The sequence below is a fragment of the Parasteatoda tepidariorum genome, chromosome 12 (assembly GCF_982258835.1).
Source record: "Parasteatoda tepidariorum strain Cologne lab strain chromosome 12, Ptep-v5.0, whole genome shotgun sequence".
NCBI lineage: Eukaryota > Metazoa > Arthropoda > Arachnida > Araneae > Theridiidae > Parasteatoda > Parasteatoda tepidariorum.
Genome location: NC_141766.1, coordinates 13,494,505 through 13,517,342, shown reverse-complemented (window position 1 = coordinate 13,517,342; position 22,838 = coordinate 13,494,505). Strand labels below are relative to the sequence as shown.

At 29.1% G+C, this 22,838-nt stretch overlaps 1 protein-coding gene across 2 annotated transcripts in view; it reads right to left on the bottom strand.

The window, feature by feature from the left end:
* The window catches only part of LOC107449508 (uncharacterized), a 43,560-nt gene that overhangs the window by 11,199 nt on the left and 9,523 nt on the right, over positions 1-22,838 (bottom strand). The window contains exon 4 of one of the 2 annotated variants that reach the window (XM_087156157.1): positions 1,715-22,588. The exons of the other annotated variant lie outside the window; for it this stretch is intronic. Within the exon in view, the coding sequence (XP_087012283.1) occupies positions 22,455-22,588 (134 nt within the window). The 3' untranslated portion in view covers positions 1,715-22,454. Of the gene's footprint in view, positions 1-1,714; positions 22,589-22,838 lie in introns of those variants that run through there. 2 annotated transcript variants of the gene reach the window in all.

Here is a 22,838-nt window from a genome sequence, read left to right as displayed (position 1 = left end):
GGGTGAATTTACCAATTCAGAGGTTTTCCAAGTTATTTTTCATGCTTGTCAAGTAAGCATATACAAGGGGAAAAAATACATACTACAGATAACTGGAAACTTATGGCATACCTAATAAATAAATTGCATCTCTTCATTTAGGAGCTAACAATCAGATTTCCCACCCCTTTTAAACTATCTATTTGTGTGATTGGAGTCTCGAACTTGCAATTAAGATAAGTTCGAAACAAAACAGGCTTTTCAAAAGTACAGCAGTTAAAAAAAAAAAAAAAAAAAAAAACGAGAACACATTTTTGCATTTTCTAAAAAAAAAAAATATCTTCAGGATTAGAAACTTATAAGAGTTGAATGTCAAAAAGTAATGAAGAAAATATACCATCAGAAAAATATAAGGAAAGATTTACAATTATAATGTTTCCGTACAAAGAAAAATTATTAAAGATATGACATTAGAAGCTTTTCAAATAACTGTTGAATCAGCCAGATATGAGAGAATTCTTCTCTTTCTACCACAGACAGAAATCTACTTTCTCATAACTAGACGGAAAACAATGGACACCTCATTAGTATGACCCTTATAGCGACCCTTTTATTACAATGACCGATGCATTAAGTCTATTCTATAGATGCAATGCTACTTTAGTGCCCAATAGAAAGTCAAACTATCCAGTTCATTCAGAAATAACAACCGATGCCATTTGATTTAGAAAAAAAGGAATTACATCGTGAATCGAGGGCGTCAATAAGTCATTTACTCAAATTTAAAATTTTTGTATTATAATAACATAGCAATAAAAATATAGAAACTTGAAAACCATGTTTAAAGAGTCGAAAAACTTATCAGTTGAACACTTAACATTAAAATAGTGCACACAAAAATATTAACATTAATTTGAAATTCTCATGTCGCAACATCTTATTAAAAACATCACAACCAATGCAAAATAAATTTTTAAACAGCCGAAAAATGAAATGAATGGACAAAAAACTATTTTTAAACGACGTCAAAAGGTGATTATCACAAATTGAACGCATCAAAAAAGAATAATTCAAATTTGAAATTTGCACGTAGTAATAATATCTTATTAAAAAAATTGGATTTTTTAAATGTAAGGATTCTTTGTTATACTTCTTCAAAAAAAAATAAAAACTTTAAACCTAAATTACCAGTAAAATTAGTCTGTGTGCGATCGAGTCAAAACGTGTTTTCGCAGTTATCATGTATGTTATTGATCAAAAATGTTACTCTTCTGAACTAACTTTCAATGAATTTTCCCCCTATGAAGTACTTTAAAGTATACTTTTCATAATATATAAAAATAAGTTTCATTATTACCAATAATTCTGTTAGTTACCAAATTCGAACTTAAGTAAACCATTGCTTTGTTAAAATTGGTTGCGTATTATTTATGACAGAGTTCATGTTTTTTTTTTTTTAATGCGGTACGATATGACGATCTCACGTAACGTTTCATTTAATTTATAAGGATCGGTACATAGAACGTTGACTGTATATTTTTACAAGTTTCGTTTTTATTAACAGGATTGTTTTTTTTTTATTTATTTTTATAACAGATGGATGATCAATGAATAAGGGAATTTCAATCTATCATTTCTCGTGCGACCATTCACTGAGAACGATGGATACAGAAAAAAGGAATACAAAAATTAATAAAAAAAATATGTACTTAATGCAAAAATAAAAGGCAAAAGAAAGATGGATAAACATATTTATTTAAATTTGGTTTGATTACACAAAGAGCAAACAATAAATTTAACATTATTAACAAATTTCTGTCCATATTCCGTAGATTTGCATGAATACAGAAAGTTTTTAATTGTTTGAGGCCTTCTTCAAGTACTGGCACTGGTTGTGATGTTGTTTTGCCTTCTTCATTGGTATCACTTTTCACTCCTGCAACTATTTCTTGAACAGACCATTCCATAAGTTCAACATTTCCATTCATCAACTGATGCACACATCAAAAGTACTGTTTGAGGTGTTTTCCACCAACAGCAAAAAAATTTTAAGTCTCGTCACGATTATTTTCAAGATTTACTGTTATTCTTAAGATATCGGTAGAATAACTGAACGATAAGACACAGAAACATACTAGCATAAAAAACGATCCGAATGGGTCATTTTGCATAAGTTTGCAATTAAATAGAAGTTTCAAAAATTAGATAAAGTAGCAGTGATTAATAAGGATTTCAGTTTGGTCGAATTTACATTTCTTTAAATAAACAAAAATATTTAATTTTTAAATGTCATAATATCACAGCCAAAATATCTAAAAAAAATACAGTATTACCAAATACATGTTCTGACTATTTTTAAAATCAGTTACAAAAAAAAAAAAAAAAAACAATTATTGAACAAATAAAATAGAACGTTAGTATCAAAAGCAGAAATGGAAATGATTCTATACTTAGCTTAAAATTTGACATTGTATTAGGACTTTTATTAATTTTCGTATTATTTCAAAACAATTTTTTTTTTTTTTTTTTACATTAAAAAAAAAAGAAAAAAATGCTGATTTACATTTATAGTTGCATTATATTAATAAGCAAACGGAAGGCTTTTGGTAAACTAAAGAAAAAACTAAGACAAATTTCGGTACAGTAAACATGTACCAGGCTACTTTTAAAAAGGACCAACTAAAATGATCAATATCAACTAGTTAATATTTTTTTATGCTTATGTTTATTTAAAATTTGTAATATAGTCTATGATGTTTTGAAACAGTGAACGTATCTTAGAATTTTTATCGAAGTTGGCTGGTTTAAACCAACCCCCCCCCCCTTTTTAAAAAAATATTCTATCTGATGAAATTTCTTATTTATAAATTCTTTCAGTTTCATTGTAGCAAATTTTAGAGATTTTTCTCTAAATTTTATAATTATAATTATTCTTTACAATTTTGAGTTTAATCGCTAATGGGAATCTGTATTATTTCAAATAAACATAATCTGCACTTTTTAAATGTTTAGGCAGAAACTAAAAATGACCAACAGCTCAACTATATATAATATAATTTAAGAGTCGGTTTGAGTATTCTCATTTAACATTTGATTATAAAAAACAGTATGCTATTTGTATTAACAATGCGTCTTAGCAGTATGTGATGTGTTAGTTTAGTGGGATTAATAGATTTTTATTATGTTATTTAAATATTTCTTTACATAATTATAAAGGCTTTACTGTGCTCCTAAAATATTGAAAAACTAGTTAATTTAAAAAATTCATAATACAAAAATAATAATTCCGAATTTTTTCTGCTTTTTAGATATTACTTATTTAGAAATAACTTTTATAACTTAAAAAATTAATACTATTACTCAGGGGGGATTGTGAGCCCAAGTCAAAATTCCGGAAAATTTCTTAAGAGTTAAAAAAAAAAAAAGAGTTTAAATTGAAAAAAATTTTTAACAAGGTTTTTTTTCCCTTTTCTCAATATTTCTTAGTTTACTTAAAATATATTTAAAATTTTACACATACCTATGATGACCTGGAGAAGTAATTAAAATTTACTAATATGTCTTTCTTTCTTGAGTTTATGATTATAACAACCATTTACAAATAAAAAATGAATATTAATCATGAATATAAGCTTATAAAATATCTCTCTGGCTCTCTCTTACAAACAAATAAAATAAACTGTGTTTTTAAGTTCCACCTTTAAAAATTTGATTTCCGGAAACTTCTGTGATCAATGATTTTTTTAAACGTCTGGATCTTCGAACTCCGGATCACTGTTAGAGAAAATTCCGAAAATCCAGATTTTTTCCGGAACACAATCAGCCCTGATTACTTAAACTAGATTGTGATAGAAACTATTTTTTCAGCTTAAATAACTTTTAAAGTGTGATGGCCACCTTTTGGCTCATTTGTTTTAAATGTACTGTGTTTTTTTGCGTTTCCAATATGTAACTTTTTCAAGACTCTTAATTAAAGCAAGCAATGTTATAAAATCTATAACTATTATTCATGTGTTTCTATATACAATACTTACAGTGTAGCAGAGTAATATAAGAACATTTCATTGTTTTAAATTTCCCACTTAATCTTTCTATGCATTTTAAATAATTTAACAAAAAAAAAAAAAAAAAAAAAAAAAAATGTTTAAAATTTTATGCTAAGAGTAAATATTTTGTTGAAATAAAAAGTAATTTGTACTCTCTAGTTCTAAGCAGTACAAAAATGAATATACTAGTGCTAATTAAATGAGAATTTAAATTTTTTGAAATGCTACAGTAAATAGATTTTAAGAGGCACAATGTTTTGTGAGGTAATTAATTTGTGCCTAAGATAATGTAGATTATAGAATGAACTACAAACACATACCAAAATTTCAAATCTATTTCAGCCTCTCTGCAAACATTTAATCAAATCAAAAAAAGCTTGCTCTTAATTATGAAACAAGTTTATTCAAAAATAATCAATAAAATATTAAAAATCAACTTTTTAATTTAATGATAGTCAAAAAATTTTAAATGCTACTATGCAAAATTTAAATGAAATCATCCAAAGTGTCTGAGTAAAAAAGTTCTAAAAAAAATTCGGATTTTTAAATAAAAAATATTTGTGAGCATTTTTTTTAGTGCACAATTACCTTTGGGTGATTGACATTTATCATAGTGTCAAAAGTAAATAAATAAAGCAAATAATTTTTCCTTTAACAGACGAAATATGCAAAAAGAGCAATTAACATTAAGGGACTTAAGGACTTCCAACCACATGCCAGATTAAACTATTGAGATTATATTTTCTAGATGGTGGTTATCCCATATTATTTGAGAAACAGAATCAAAATCAACATTAAAAAACCGTATTAAAGTTTATAATCTCAAACCATTAAGATTGCAGTTTAGAACAAGAAAATTCATTCTCTAGATCAGCAGTTTTTAAAGAGTTTCATTTCTATTCCACACACTGTATATGTGATGCCACAATAAGCATTACATATTTCTTAGCCTTTAAATTTAATAATATAAATGTAAAATTCATTAATTCACTGCCCAACTAATTCAAAAACAAAATCCCTATTTTTTACCAAAATTTTTTGTCAATTATACGCAGAGATGCCAACTGTTCCGCTTTCTGCAAAAGACATAATATATTGGTAAAGAATTAAATTGTAAAACTTGTAGAATAAGGATAATTATGCCTACTTTTTAAGAGAGTAACCACAAGATAAATGCTATAAAGTTACATTTCATATAATACATCGATTTTCCACATGTAGTGGTAGAAAAAATACTTAAAATGAAATATAAATTAAAAATAATTTTTTTAAATTTTTAATTAAGCGGAGCAAGTTGGCTTCTTTGTACATGGTCATAGTAATTTTCAGTCAAATGTAATATTGATTACTGGGGGATGAGGTTTGGAAATTTTATCTTTCAATAAATTGTAAACCATGGATCTCTTTTCATGCTCTAAACTGTCTATTGGGAACAATTTAATTTATTCTTAATTTTGAATTCTTGGACGGGGGGGATATTAATATTACTAACTGTAACAGCTAAATAAAGACATTAATATAAATAATGTTTGAATTAATACACTAAAAAAAAAAAAAAACTTAAGATATTAAATTACAACCTCTTTCACTGCAAGTTGACCAATGATGCTCTGGGAGCGTATTTTAGACAGATTCAAGGTAAATATGATTATTTTTATATGGGTGGGGGGAGAGTTTTTTTAAATGATATCACAGAATACATAAGTTTATTAAAAAATGATATTAAGATTAATACATATTTTAACAAGATATTTAAAATTCAAGTTAAAACAAAACAGTTATAGTACAAAATAAAATAAATATTTATTCGTTAATACTTCATATATCAGGGTTCCCACTCTTTTAACAAAGCAAAAATTAAGCACTTTTAAAGACTTTTTTAAAAAAAATTAAGAATCTTAAAAATAGTATGATTGTTTATTATCGAATATAGGTACTCCAGAAGTGACAGTGCCAATTAATTACCTTTCATTAAAAAAAATAAATTCATAAATAATAACTATTTTATTACAATCTGAGCACTGACATAATTAGTACCAGGCAATTTTCAACTTTTGCGAACACGGGTCGGGTTTCGTTTAAAAAACTATTCTCAGATTAAGGGTCAACAACATGTATGAAACTAATCCGCATTCTATTTTGAATGATTTCAGTGTAAAATTAAGATTTGAATTTTTTTCGGAAAAAAAAAAAATTTATAAATTTTTTTAGAAAAAACATTTAGATAATTACAAAAATTTTTTATAATTCGTTACTAGACATACATCACATATTCAGTAGTGGGCCAATCTTGCTAAATATTCAGTTACACCAAAAAAATTCTTTCTTTTCTATTAATAAAATTTTTATTTATAGGGGCATATATTCAAAGAATTAATACTAAAATTTGAATTAGAGTTATGCATGAGAATAGCTTGCTTCACTATGTTAAATTAAATCCTAAAAACAAGCCATACTAACATGTAAGCAACTTAAATCATGCCATTTTTTTTCTTCATTAGGCTTAACTAAATAATATTTTTTTTTTTAAATTCACTGCAATAAATATTTTCATGAAAATTTTTATAGAATAAAAATACTATTATGTTTGAAAAGATTTATAGTTTTCGAACCAATGTTTTTTTATTAGTTCTCGGTGAAACAAATAAATAAAAGGGACTTAAACGATTTTTCAAAGGTATCAACTCATTCCTAGGGCCAGAAAATTTATAAGGTACCTTAATTAACAAATACTGATAAATTATTTATTTCTTTATCATGCTGTATCATTCTTAATATTATTCTCTACTATTATTATGATTCAATATTTTATTTTCATCATATTAACAGTTTAAAACTGAAAGTAATATTCTTATCGGGTAACGTTTTGTAAAAAAATATTGAAAAAGGTAACCTAACAATTTTGAAATTATTACTAAACAGAAAATGTGTTATATTTACTTTTATGATGAGCTTTGCACAAAATTATTTCCAGCCAAACCAGTTATTAGGAATTAACTTTACATAATGTTACTAAATAATCAGGCAAAAAACATGAACTAATTTTAAAACAACCAAAAGTTGAATAAAAATTAAGAAAAAAAAAAAAAAAAAAAAAAAAAAAAACAATACTAAGTTGCAATGTTAACTGAATAAAATGAATATCAGGAAATGAATTTTATTCTAATAGACATTAAAAAAAAAAAAAATTTGGGATCTTTTAACTGAGAAGGTTTAAATTTTTATGTAACAATCTGCTTATCCTAAAGAAATAAAAATAATAGCGTGACAATCTAAAACTTTAAATTTTTTTTACATTGCAACAAAACAAGCTATAAATAGTTACCAAATATTTAACTTCCTTGTTAGAAGTAAATCCTGCATTCTTATTTAGTACTCAGGAATAAAAATTTATAAGTACTTTTGAAAAAACGAGGTTTTCATCAAAAACCCATATTATGTCATTTTATTTAATTCTTCAAGATTTTTGGAAATAGTTTTCGTTAGGGATTCTAGTTCTAATTTTTTTTCTCTCTTTCTGATACTCCTTTTCTTAGGGTTCTACTTCGTTCCTATAAACAGATGAGTTACCACCACTAGAACAGAATTTCTTGAATTCTGTCAATTTTGAAGGCCCAAAAAGCACTATATCTTCCATGTGCAGTCCCCCTTGACCACACTCTATTCTTTTCTTTTAGAATGCTTTACTCTCCTCATAGAGTATCATTCTAGACAAAAGGCAGAAAATATTGATGAAACGATAGGATAGGAGACCCCTGCCTGTAGCCCGCTCATACACATTCCTGCTTGTCTCTCTTGTGTTCTACTCTCGATGCATGATCTAATTATGGGTGATAAAAAGCAATTGTTTGTTTTAAAAAATTGAACAGAAAAATTGTTCTTGTCAAATATAGTGATGCTGAAAAATTAAGGACTTTTAAAAACTTTGTACCAAAATTAAATACTTCTCAGGGTTCTTATTTTCCAAAATAAAAAACTAGGCAGCTTTTAAGGACCGTGGGAACCTTGTATATTGTTTCTACATACTAAACTAGAGGTTTTATGAATGTTACATAATAAACGCTTTCTTTTTCTAACAAAAAAATTGCTAGCAATTTAAAAAGTCACACTTTCCTCCATTTTTTGAATTTCCCAGGTTGCAATAATAACATTATTAAAATAATGGGATTCTAAAAACCTCGTGGAAATGCATACCGATAACGACGGGGGGAAAAAAAAAAACCTGGATTCTTACAATGAAGTACAACAAAATTTGTGTATCATAATAAAGCCAGCAAGAAACAATTATGTCAATAAGTAATTATTTAAAAGAGATGAAAAATGTGCATATCGTTATAAAATTATCAGAATTTAAAACGACATGGGAACGCATAACAATAACTGTCAAAAAATGGTTGAAAAATAACTTGGATTTACAACGAAATTAGCACATTAAGGCTCACCAAAAAATAGTTTAAAAGTGTGATGATCCACATGTCGTAATAAGAATGTGAATTTTGAAAAATCACATGAAAAAACGTAAAATTAGGTTTTTTCATAAAAGAAAGCATTTAGGTTTACGATAAAGTCAGCAGAAAGTGCATTAAAAATTCATAACTTAAATGCATGATTTAACTTAAAGATTCATAATATCGTATTAATAGACTTTCAAAACTATACCAGGGGTCTGTCTAGTAAATTCAACGTGGACAGACCCCTGAATACTAAGTAAAAATATGATGTTAATACAGATGAAAAATAACTTTGGATTTATGATGAAATTGACAGAAAGGATTAATTAAATGAGCGTTATATAAGAGACGGAATAGTGCATCAAATATCAGGATTTAAAAAAATCGCAGAGAAATTGGTAGTTGTAACTGCTACATGAATGATCGAAGTGTCACTCGGATAATGAATTATCTGTAAAAATAAAGATAGTCAAAAACTGTACCGAAATTTTAAATTCAGGTATCGTGTATTAAAAATATTGAGCTTATTAAAAACATGACAAATTCCATAGCATTAACCACTGAAAAAGCGGTCGAAAAACATAGCCTTACAATAGAATCGGTGCAATATGTGTATCAAGAAGTGATGATTCAAAATTTGATATTTTAATTTTTTCCTTCCACTGTGTTAGGAAGCGCCCGTGTGCCATAAAGAGCAGATGAGCTACTAAGTAATTCACATGCCTGTTCAAAATCTTTAGTTATTGATTTTTTTTTCTCGTGTTAACATATTTAGGACCATAAGTTAAAGATTTCTGTGAAATACTTTTTAATGATTTAATTTAGGGCTTAACATGTTACTTAACCTTTTACTTTAAACAACCCAAATAATCTGTTTCTTTCTATCTAAAAAAAAAAAGCGCTGATTCGTGTTGGAATGTATTTTTTATGAACTATTAATTAAAATAAAAATAGATCAAAAATCTAAATGTTTCAATTAACAAAACCAATTGTTTTTAAGAACTGCATTAGCTGGGATGGAATAGCACTATTAACTATTTGAGAGCAGAAAAAATGTGTTTTGGAGTAGTACGAGGGTTGTAAATTAAATAGTGGCAACTTAACCTTTAAACTCACAGAAGGACGGGCATGAGCAAATTAGATATGGGAGCTGTTGTCGATGTGTAGAGTGTAAAAAAAAAGTCGATTAGCTTAGAAGGGTAGTTGTTGTGTGGCGTTAAAGTGAGGAGTTTCGTTTCCATCGCTCTAAAGCATGTTTTCAAAAGGTGATCAGCGGTCGTGGCTTACAATCGAGGTTGCCCGTGGCAAAATTGCAACAGAATGCTATCGAGGATTAGTGGAAGCCTTTGGAGCAAATGCTTTACCATATAGGACAGTAGCACGATGGATTCAAGCATCTCGTCTTTTTTCGTCATTAAGCCTTTTCACAACATGCTTTAGAGCGATGGAAACGAAACTCCTCACTTTAACGCCATGCAACAACTACCCTTCTAAGCAAATCGACTGTTTTTTGCACTCTACACATCGACAACAGCGCCACCTCACCGCACCCATACCCTATTTACGCATGCGCGCCCTTTTGTGAGTTTCAAGGTTAAGTTGCCACTATTTAATATACAACCCTCGTATAATTACATTATTGAGCATATAAACTAACATTTTTGAGAGCTTGAAAAAAAATGCATTACTAAATAAAGAGGTTGTATTAGAAATAAAAAAATAACTTAGAAAAATATTTAAAAAAAAGAAAGAAAAAGAAAGAAATTTGAAAAACTAAATGAAATTCCCACGTTAAATTAAAATAATCGTCAATATTAACATGTCATCATGAATAATTACGTATAGTGCAGCTTTAATGAGAACTCCTCCAGACTAGAAATCTGGGACTGACAGCTGTTTTACTAACAAGCGCAAGCACATTTTTAATTGGAGTGCAATGGAAGAATGAAGGCGTCGATTGGTTTACTCACGCTGACCTATGCCAAGATTGAGACAAAACTATTCACCCCTATTCTAAGTGACTTTTCTTCATAACTATAGCACCCACCACATGGAGAGTTAGATGTTAGAGGAGTTTTCCTGAGAGTCGCACTATTCAGTGCAGGATAAAAAATCATACCACCCTGAATAATTTTTGATCGAATGACCGAATCTTTAAGTTCTAGGGACTTGATGGCTCAAGCTCAAATACATTAATTAATAAGTGCAGACGATATTTCGAGATATGAAATCAGACACAAAAGCATACTTTCTCCGCATAAAAATATTTTTGCGGAATTGAATTCGATCCCAAAATATAGTGGAGTAACCTCAATCTGGGAAATATGGCCAGAATAGTTTGGACAGGTGATCGTTCCAAAGTTAGGACCTCTTTATTCTACTTTTAACTTATTTTGCTATACCTCGCATTATTTTTAGCCAATTATAAAATTTTGCACCGCTATTACAAAATTCGTTCACATCAAAAGGGCATTTGAATGGAATAAATTTTTTTAGTTCAGATTTACAATTTTTTAAATAAAAGTTGTAAAACTTTTGGAATGGAAGGAAAGTAAATTTTTACATACTTTATCTAATTAAATAAGGCAAAAAAAAAAAAAAAAACATTTGAGCAAAACCAGTCAAATAGTTCCAGAAAAATAGAAATTTAAATATACGATTTTTTAAAAATTATCTTTCTCAGAATAGTTAATAGTTCACTAAATTTTTGTATGTACCTTAGAATGATGTAAAATTTTTTTTACCTTAAAAAAAAATTTTTTTTTTGACCATTATTAAAAAGTAATGAATATTTACTAAAAGTTATTTTTTGCATGGTATTATCTTCGGATAAACTAATTTTATAATTAGGTGCATATTATTTTCAACTCGCTTAATAGGTTCTCAAGATATAGCGAACTATGCGATAGGTAAAAGTAACATTAGGGGTTCAAAACTTTGGAGCGCTTTTCTGCATTAATACCAGGAAAGAATAAGTGTCTTCTATTTAAATCCTTTTGGTATAATATTACTCACTTAAGCAGCAGGAAAATTTATTTTCCTCATGACTCGTAAGAGAAGGATAGTAATTTTTAGTTTGTTATAAACATAAATATTTTTTATTGCTATTGTTTGGATTTTAAAGGTGACTAGGAAATTTGTCGTAATAACAGATTTAACGTGATATATCTTATATTAAACTTTTCTGTATGTTTTCTTGTTATTTCATAATTTATCTGTCGCCTGCAGCGTTTAATCAACTCAATTTAAAGTTTGTCTTTAAAATCATACAGATAGCGCTTAAAAATTTACACCTAAGGCAAAAAATACAGAATGATCTGTTTTCAATTTTTTTTTAAAAAAAAGATTTAGTTTGTGCACTTTAGGTACCGTAGGACTTTATTTTCTTCTTGCAGAAACTTGTAATAATGTGGAAACTAGTTGTTAACTAAGTACAGTAATTGTCCATTATAAAAGAAAAAAAGGGTTATACAAAGAGGTTATAACGGTCACTGTACTTTTTTAGAGAAAAAGACTTCAATAAGCTTTTATTTTCTCTTTTTCATTCCTTTAATTTTTTTAAAATTATTCATTATTATTAAGTGAAACAAAAATTTGGGTAGATTCCAATGAAGCAAGGTAAAGTCTCTGTATGATAAGGAACATCGCCTCGTTGAAAGTATCCAACCCTGGGAGGGTACATGTTTAACATAATAGGATGTACTTGATCTGCGATAACACTTGAATACCCTTGGGCATTCAGGCGTTGTTTCACAGGAATAAAAAGATCCATGCAATGCCAAGAGAACCCCCAAACCATGACATTGCTTCCAGATCGATGTGTTTGGACAATGCAGTTGGGGGTCCATGTTTTCGTGCTGTTTTCACTATATACAAACCCTGCCAACTGCATGGCGTAATTGAAAAAGAGATGCATCACACCACATGATCCTTTTCCAGTCTAATTCTTATGCTCCTTTGTAAACTGGAGAAGCCTGTTTTTGTTCAAGGATGACAGCAGAGGCATTCAAACAGGTCGTCGGCTATCATAGCCTATACGTAATGTGCACACTTCGTTCAAAGACGATCGCAGTCGCTCTTCTGCTGGATTGGACAAGTCTTCTTTTAACTCGAGCTTAGTAGCAGCCTGTGACGAGCACAAGCCTGATATTGAGACCCGGTTTTCTGCTTGCTAGTTCACAATCTGTACATTAATAACTGCTGCTCTCAAACACTTCACAAGAGCAGCAGTTTTGCTGATACTGGTTCCAATGCTTTGAGTGCCAACAAGCATCCCTTGTTCAAACTCAGTTAAGGTCACGTTTCTCGCCTTTTTCTCCCTACGTAGCACAGTGAAATTGATAGTTTACTTGTCTGCTTGTAGCTATCTCACCCTCTAGCAGCAACACTGTGACCCAATAGTTCATTTTGCATTAAACTGTCAGGTGGTCATAATTTGGCCACTCTATATGTATGCATATACACAACCACATATATGTGCATAGTACTTTTCAAGTGGTAATGAACAATTGTGTACTTTTGATAGAAATAAAGCAGGAACAGATTAGATAAATAATTGAGAAGTTTTAAGAACAAAATGTACAATCTTGTGCAAGCATCTCATATTGCTATACAGATAAGTGGGCCTTAATTTTCTATTTATTTCTTCCTGCTTAATCAAATGAAAAATGAATATTGGCTTTAGTATTAAGAAATTCCATATAGTTTCAAAGATTTATCCTACGGACTTGAATTTCAGTTCATTTAAGTTATCATGAAAAATTACATTGGAAAATCCACCTTACATGCTCCAATAGCCTTTAGGTAGCTATGTTAGAAAGAGTACATGTCAATACTAGTTCCTTTTATACATAAAGCGCCTCAACTATTAAACGATTCATTCTAATCTCATTAGATTAAATATCAAAAACTACATAGGAAACACTGCCTCACTTGTTCAGATAGTAATGTCTGATTTGTAAATAGGTACAAATTAGTACTTTTTGTGCATTAAACTCTTAACTTAATTATTAGTCTGATATCTTGAAATTGCTGTCACTCAATTTTGACTCAAAATCACATGCGCATATCCTTGTATTTTCTGTTTATGATAAATGAATTGCACATTTAAGTAATGGCTTTTCAATGAGCTCCACTCGAAGTGAGCGTGCGGGGCTTAATAACTTGTTCGTCAGAAAAGCACCTCAATTGACATTTAGGAGAAGAAAAAAACAGAATATTTCAGAGCAATAAAACTGATTTCTGCAATAAGGCAAATTTCTCTCATTACTTGATACAGGAGATCTTTTTTTCTTCTAGACTGGGGTAAAAATCACAAGGCTTAGAAGAACTTTAGTAGTCATAAACCCAAAATTGGGTCTGCTTTATCAAAAGAATGGGCGGACTGTGATAGTCTGGATGGTAGGGCATTGGCCTCTTGTTTGTGAGAACGACAATCGTTTGGGTAGTTCTCGTCTTCTGGATGAGGTTCAAAATAACAAGGCTATGTAGTTGAACATTGGAAGTCATTAACTCAAATTTTGGTTGTCTGTTCAAAGACGATTATAAAATAATAATTATGTAGCCGTAGTGACTCAGACGATAGAGAACTTGCCAACTATGCCCGGGTTTGAATCTCAGTCATGGATCATGGGTTAGAATCCCTTGCCGTCAAATTAACCATGGGAGGCTTTCTACTCCATATAAAGCAAACGCGGGTTAGTTCCATCAAAAAAGTTCTCAACGAAGGTTTTACTTTGCTGCAAGTTAAGAAAAAGACTATTACTGCATAGGATTTAAGTAATCACCTGCAACTGTCTTACTAGAATCCTAGTTTGGAGACTCAATTAAGAGTTCTCAACAAGAGTTCTTGAAAAAATCTAGAAGACGCTGTAAGAGCATTTTATTTGATTGAAACATTAGAAGTGACAAGCCTTATGACAAAATGCCCTTAACAAATCGAATGCAAGACAGAATTTTTTACTTTTGTTTCACTGAAGAATGAAATTGTTAGCAAGCAATATTTATTATTCTTTCATCAGATTTCACCATCGGGCAGAAAGACAAATTTTATAAGATTTCAGATTATTATAACTTGTTAATAATCACTTACAATTTTTGATTTGTTATAAATAGCATTATTTAATTACGGCTCCCTGCCCCTTTCCAGTAATTCAGATTGGAAAAAAAAAGGTTTATTCTCATTTACGAGAAAACATATGAGTGTCAATGAAATTGTTCAAGTCAATTGACTGGAGTCTTTTTTTTTTTTTTTTTTTTTTTAAAAAAAAAAGGGCAACACCAAATAAAAAAGGACCATGTGCTGTTGAAATTTTTTATGGTCTCTTCAAAAGTAGAATTCATTTTTTGTGGAAATGAAATTCCTACACTGAAAATACTCAAATAACACCTTTTTTTGGAAGAAAAAAAAAGCTATATGAAGGATTTGGGATTTCAGAAAGCATCTTTAATAAAATGGACTAATATTCGACAGAGAAAAAAATTATTTCGAGCTGCATTAGGTTCTTAAAGAAAAAAGAATAAATTATTTAGATGAAATATGAATTGATGCAAATATAGCAGAATTCAAGAATCACACAACGCTGCATCTTTTTTTGGGATTGTCTACTGGTCTCGAAAAAAAAAAAAAAAAGCTCTTGATAATCCTGAAGGTAGAAACACCTCCATGTTAATTATAAGCCAAGGGGCTCAAGCGAAGGATTTTTCTCAGGCGCCTGAGAAGTTTTTGTCAGAAAGAAAACGGGAGATAATCATGAAGAAACAAATGGAGATCATTTTGAGAAGTGGTTTGAAAATATTGTTAAACCAAAACTAGAACAGAAAGTATCATTATGGACACCTAAATTGGAGAATTTTTCTTCTTTGGAACAAGCAAAATATTCAAGAATGGCTTAATAACCAAAATAAACTTGGTTGGGCTGCCGACATATTTATAATTTAACTTCTAGAAAAAGATTGTTTTCTATGCCTGCAATTATAACACAGCTATCGAAATAATAAATGGCCAGCTAAAAGAAAACAGTTCAAGGCAAAACATAGCATTCAAATTTTCTGGCATTAAAATGTTCGATCATGAAGGTCAGATCGCATCCTGGTGGAGAAATTGAAAAAAGTCATTTCATAAAATGTTTTTTTTTTCTCAAATGGACAAAAACGTGTGGACGGGGGAGATATAATTAGGAATACGATAATACCATATACAACACGATAATACCATATACAACACGAGAGTATGGAATCCTTAATTAGAGAAGACACTTTGCGACATGTCTGTTTTAATTCTATTTTGTTGTAAATCAAATTTTTATGTCTTTTCTGGGCAGATATTCTCAAATGTTGCAGATTTTATGACTTTTAAAAACTATTCCCCCCTCTTTTAAAATGCGAAAATATCACTTTACTTAAGTGATACAGCACGTCAAACATGGGGATGTGATAATTTTCCATTACGAAAAATTACAATAAAAAAGTGCATCAAAAGATTTATAGGCAAAAATTGAGTGCTATCATTTCTTTTTTAAATTACAAAAATAGAAAATTAAAATAATTTTGGACAGAATTGATATAGAACTTTAATCACTGTGTGGATAAAAAAATATTTAGATGCAAACCATTTTATTCCCTTCTCCCTATATTATTAATGTTATTTTTTAGTATAAAAATGATTTAATATTTTTCATTTAACCTTTGGCTTACAGCTAGTACAATAGTGGACCAAAATAGCTTCATCCTGCTAAGAGTAGTAAGCAAAAGGTTAATAGAAATATGTATGGAAAAAAATTAGTATTGAAAGAACTGCTCTGAAAGAAAATTTTCAAATGAGAGCAAAGCTAACTTTCTCAAAAATTGCATGTCTGCACAATTTAGAATGTGCAGTTTCACACATTATTCCTTTCATGTGAATGGATTATTTATTCATATAGCTTTAAATCCATAGTGAAAAATATCTTTTTACAAGGATTTTATCAGCATACTATTTAAAAGTTCATAATACTTCTAAGGTCATTGTGTGTAAGTAGTAGTTATTTTTATGCATGGAATATCAACTTAACTGTCTGAAAATGAAGAATATTTTTAGATATGTTAAACATACAGTGTGCATAGCCAAATTATTCAACAAAAAATAAGCACCCTTTAAGCACTCAAATAATATTTTTAAGCACTTTAAAAAAAATACCATCATTATGCAGGGTTGGAAAGTTTTTGACAATTTGGTTTTAACCATCATGTTAAACAAAAACTGGCATTGTATAAGACAATTGTCAAAATATTTGAATCGAATGGAGTTTTCATGAGCTACGGACTGATGATGCGCCGAAATAGATTGGGGTTGAATTAAGTGTGAAAACGTTGAATAGAACAATGTGAACAGTGTCTTTCTGCATAATTTGTAACGAAAATCAACATTGTAAAGGAAAATTCTCAACCTGGAAAAGGGAAAATTAAGCACTTTTTAAAAACACCCAATGAAAAAAGCATCTTTAAAGACTTTAACGAAAATAAGCACTTTTTAAAAAACGCTACGCACCCTACCCTGGGAAAAACCATCTTTGTGTAGCGACCTTTATTAACAACCACTTTTGGGAGGCATGGAATTTTTTCTTTAGACTTTGTGTTGAAGAAAACCTTTAGACCATCAAAACCTCTGTCTCTTTCACACCAAATGCGGTCAAATAAAGAAACACGAAAAATATCATAATTAAAAAGTATAACAAATAAGTAGATTCAAATGTCTTCAAAATATTTGTGAGTGGCTTATTTGAAGAGCCTCAAGAGATTTGTGAGACAACCTCATGCCACAGTCAGAGTGCACTAAAGATGATTCCTATTAATGACTTAGTTTTAGAGTCAACTGCTCATTTATTTAAAATAGTTCTTGCAATCATAATTGGTAATTTTTTTTTACAGTATTTGTTTAACTATCAGTAGGGGTAACTTTAATGAAGCTAAATTTTAATTATAGACTATATTCACGACACCATCACAAGTGGCATTTCTGTACAAAGAAAATTATACTGTGTAAAATTAAAATCGCTTGCCAAAAATCATATGCCTTTGATAGCATCTTGAAGTCATTGGAAGTAACCCCCAAGTATGACCACACTTTGTGAGTCATCAAAATTAAGAAGAAAAATTTAAAAAAAAAAAAAATTTATAACAATAAGCGAAAAAAAGATTGACGATAAAACAACGTGTATTTACGACAAAATCACACGAATGAGATTACTCCAAAAGCATGTAATTTAATATAGGATTTTAAATTCAAGTGTTGTAATAGATAACATCGTTTAAAAATATCAAGATTTCCAAAAAATTTGCAGCAGTGGTTACTATTTAAAAACAATAACAATATAGCATCAAATAAAATATTTAGGAGTGTAATTTGAAGTTTCTTTATGTATGTAATTATATTGGGATTTTAAAAAATCTAAAAATCAACTGAGAAGAACCCTGACCGAAACTCTGCATGGAATAACAGCAAATTGAGCATTTTAAAAAGTATTTACAGAAATAGGCGATTCAAATTTCTCTTTCTGGATAGCGTACTGAAATATAGGGATTTAAAAAACCATGTGGACATCAGTAGCAATAACTAAAAGTAGGAAAAAAAAGTGGTATATTCAACTCAAAAAGCAACCAATAGATATGTGAATCTAATTTTGCATGTCATAACAATGATACACAAAAAATAGGAATTAAAAAAGAGAAAATTGTAATAATAGCCAATAAGATCATTGAAACACTGCAAGGATTTACAATGGCTTAGACACCTCAAGTGTGCAATTACAATTTTGCGTATTGCAATAATACCGAAATTTTAAAGACCATAAGAAAAATCTATTGCAATAACTGCAATTAAGGGGAAATAAAATCGAAATATGGATTTACAAATGGTATTAAGCGTGTTAAAAATAACTGAAATGAGTGATTCAAAATTTTCACGACGATATTAAAAATAATTTCGATCTATTTGAAGGTAAATAAATAAGGAGGCAAATGTATCACAGTTAAAAAATTCTTCTGTTACAAATCAGAATTCAAAACAAAATAGCTACTTATTAAAATAAAAAAATTACAAAATGGTTATCAAGAATATAGTGATTCACACATTACATGCTGCAATTAAAGATATTTGAGTTGCACAGAAATTTATTGCACCGTAACTCATAACAGCATTTCAAAATATATCTTAAGAAATAAAAAAAAACCTTTATACAAACACATTGATATCATAGCCACACTAAAAATTTGACTGAATAGAAGATTTTTATTTATTATGATTCTTATAATTAAGTTTCCTAAGAAGTTCTGAAAACAATTAGGAAAATTTGTTACATGTTTCATTTATACAAGGGACAGTGGGGGAAAAAAAACTGCATACACTTCTTAAAAATATTTCACAAATCAAAATATTACAGTAACCAATCTGGTTTGAAACACTTCTGTTGAGTTCATACAACATGAAAATACAAAGGCTGTTTAAGGTTATCCTCTTAATTGAATACAATATAAAATAAACTATAATATTGCATAAAATATTGACTGAAAAGTAACTTCATATCTGGAAATGGATTACACAACTTAGTCAACCCAATAAAATGTTTACTACATTTAGCAGAATGCAATTTAAATACATTTTACTGCCATTCAAATTTTATCACTGAGCTTTATTATAGGTCCTGACACAAATCTATAAAAAATTGAACACAAAAATCCAAAAAGTAATAAGCATAATTTTGCCAGAGTAAACCGCCATATACTAAGTACCAGTAGCTTTGATGATAGGCTTTCACTTGGAGTAGCACATGAAAAGAACGTTTTCGTAGTAAAGAGTTCAGAAATGCCAGACAGTGGAAAACAGGTAATTTTTACACCGTTAAACATAAATTATTACACTCTACAACTACAATAAAAGATTGTGTCACATTCAATACCTTTGAAATACTATTAATATTAAAGCTATATAAATCCAAGTCAATTGATGAGGAATTCATTTTAAGCAAATCAACCGTAGTTATATAAATGCAAAATAAATAAACAAAAAAAAGGGGGCAAATTTTGAATGTTCTACCTACATGTTAACTATATCTATTACTTCACATTTGTTTCAATTATATTCAAATTGAAAGATTTATTCATAATTAGAAAAGATGCTAGAATATATAAAAGCAATTCTAATATAAAATATAAGTAAATGGTGACAATTGAAAGCAGGATTTAGTCTTACAAATTATCATTAATAACTTTCTTATTGCATAAGAAAAACCTAACAATATTTGATTAGTAATCTATAAATAGCAAATTTAAAGAATTTTAATAATCACTATGAAAATATCTAAACAGAAATAAAAATAAAATTGGTAGAAACCAAGTAGGTAAAAAGTTTTTCACTACAAGCTACATAGGCCAGTTGAAGTGAGAATTGTGAAACGACTGCTAATATCAACACAAAAATTAATGTTTTGAAAACGAAAAAATAAAATTAGAAATTTTTTTACTGCCTGCAAGTTCACCCACTATTGAGCAAGAAAGCAGAGAGGAGAACGACTTAACAAGAAACCTTAAAGAATGGAAAAGCACAATCAAGCAATCTGAATAATTTGCTTTCATTATACTGATCATTTTCAGATGCTAAAATTAAACTACAAATTCTTATCTCCTATCATAATTCATAATGGAAAACACATTTAATCAGATTTGAACACCAACATGGTATCTCAAAATTTCCTGAATTTTAGCATTATCATGTACAATTGAGAAAATAGTAAGTGACTTCAAATTCATGACATACCACCACAAGTGCATAATGGCACCATTGAACTTCTTAAAAGAATTTAGTTCAATAAACCATTAGTCAAAAGCTATAAACTATCAACAATTTCTGTATTCCCTTAAAAATATGTCTCAAAATAAATGTCTAGAATACAGCAAAAAAAAAAAATTTTTTTTTTAAACAACACCCACACAAGTTTGAAAACTTAGTCAAGAAAAATCTGGCAAAAATAAGTAAGAAAAGAAAATTTGGAGTGCCAAGTTTGCAGATTCAAAAAAGCTCTGAGACAGAAATTGCTGTTCATGTCCAGTAAGGAGAGAACAGTTTATAAATGTTATAAGATGACGGAGCAGTAAGAAAAATGAGTTGCCCCAGAAAGAACTTGCATTTAGTTCAATTTTGTAATGCAAAAAATCAAAAAGCAATACAGAAGAGCTCAATACAGATGCAAATCAGGCATATAATCCATCAATTACAATTATGAGACTACATTAGATCAAAAAAGGAGATAATTTCTAAAAAAAGAACATTTCATGTATAAAAAAAGTTAAAGCAGCAGATCAATTTAAGTTCATAAGATAAGGAAAACTCTCAGCAAAATATTAGTTCTGACAAATAAAAAATAAATTGAAAAAAATTGAGCAGCTTACTTATTGCTATTAAGGCTTTTTTTTTTATTCAAAGACCATGACATTTTTCTTGTCAAAGACCACAAGGCAATTTGACTCATTTTTTTCCCTTCCTCCTCTGGAGATGAGTTATGGGGCAGAACACCCAAACAAACTATACTTTCAAACTAGGAAGGCATATTTTAATCTGTCAGCAATTTTCAAATGAATAAATTACTGAGCAAGGTTTACAACAATTTTCATTTATACTTTTAAGGCAGGGCTTAATAAACAAGAAATAAATAGTGCTAAAAATATAGAGAGAGGGGAAAGTGAATGAACAAAAAATTGTTTTAGTTCACAGATAAGATATTTAATAGGTTCATTACTTTACTCTCCATAGCGAAGTCTCATATAAGGGATGCAACCATTATGGGCTAATATTTCCGGAAAATCGTATAATTTATTGCAAAAAAAAAAAAAAGTCAGAAGTTTTAAGTTCCATGAAACTTAAAAACAAAACTTCAATTAAAATAGGCAATAATTACCAAGATAAGCTTATTACTAATGTTCAAAATATATTCAATAGATGCCTACAATTTTTAGTAAGAATTCAATATGTGCATTTTTCCAAAAAGGCAGAATGTTTTCTAAATTTTAACTAAATATGATATACATAACTTAGAAAAGGTTCTTATGCTTCTGGTTCACAAGACGTAATTAAAATTACTCACAAAATGAGAAATGGACCTTACTTCAGTAAAAAAAAAGTGTACTAAAACAGAATAGCAAGTTAATGCCAAATACAAAGAACACCTTTCAAAAATTACTGAATTCAGTATACTGAAAAATCACATAACTGCTAAACTGAATAAAACCCCTCATTAAAGGGAAAGTACAATGCTTGATCAAATGCTTAAAATTTGATGTATTCAAGCAGTAAAATTCTATTTGTAGTATGAACACGCAAATTAAAAACACAAGAGTGAATCTGCCACATATGGCTTCTTAAAAAGTACTTAAATTAGAAACATCTGTATTTCCGAGATGTTAAAGAAATGATAGATGAAGATTGAGGATCAGTAGCTTAAAAATAAATATCAATGCTGAGTTAACCAATGTGTTAAAATAAAATAGAACCATGAATAGAAAAACAGGTAGGTTAGTCAAAAATCTGGATTAAACAATTTAATGGCAAAAAGCTTAAGTGGCAACACACTACCATTTGATCCACGGACTGGTATCATTCCAAAGCTGCAAGACCACTGCTCTAAAACAAACAATTTTTTTGAGAAATCTTCAAGATGAGATCAAATGAAGCCATTCTAAAATCAATAATAAACGAGTCCTGCACAATAACTTGAAGTTTCAAAATTACTGGCTATAAATATTATTTACCAAAATACTGTATTATGTGATGCTGTCACATCAAACATGAAAACAGGGGAAAACTATAGTCCAAATATCAGTTGACAGAAATTAGTATGATTCATAATTTTATTTATGTAAATAAGTTTCTCGTGAACAGAAAACAATGGAGAAAAGAAAGAACATGACCAAAGAGTTGCAGATACAAGTTCAACTCCTGAACAGTTCGTCACATCACACATATAACGAATATATAACGCTTACCAAGCTTCTTGGAAAATGTGCTTGAATAAGAAATCTTCTTTAACAATTTTCTTACATATGCCCTTAAGCCAATAGAAAGTAAAGAAGTGAAAACTGGACCTGAATATTGATAAAAATCAATTTGTTTCAAAACTGCTGAGAAACTGGGCATAAGTGCCTATGTTTACAAGCGTTCTTTAAAAAGTGAAAGCTTAGAACTTCACTAACTTAAAACATTAAGGGGAAAAAATCAATAAGCAAAAATGCTAAGCTTGCAGCTAAGTTTTATTCATTTCATTTTCTTTCTATTTTACAAAACACAAGACAATGCTAGATCAAGTTAATCAAGCTGCAGTATTTACAAATTAAC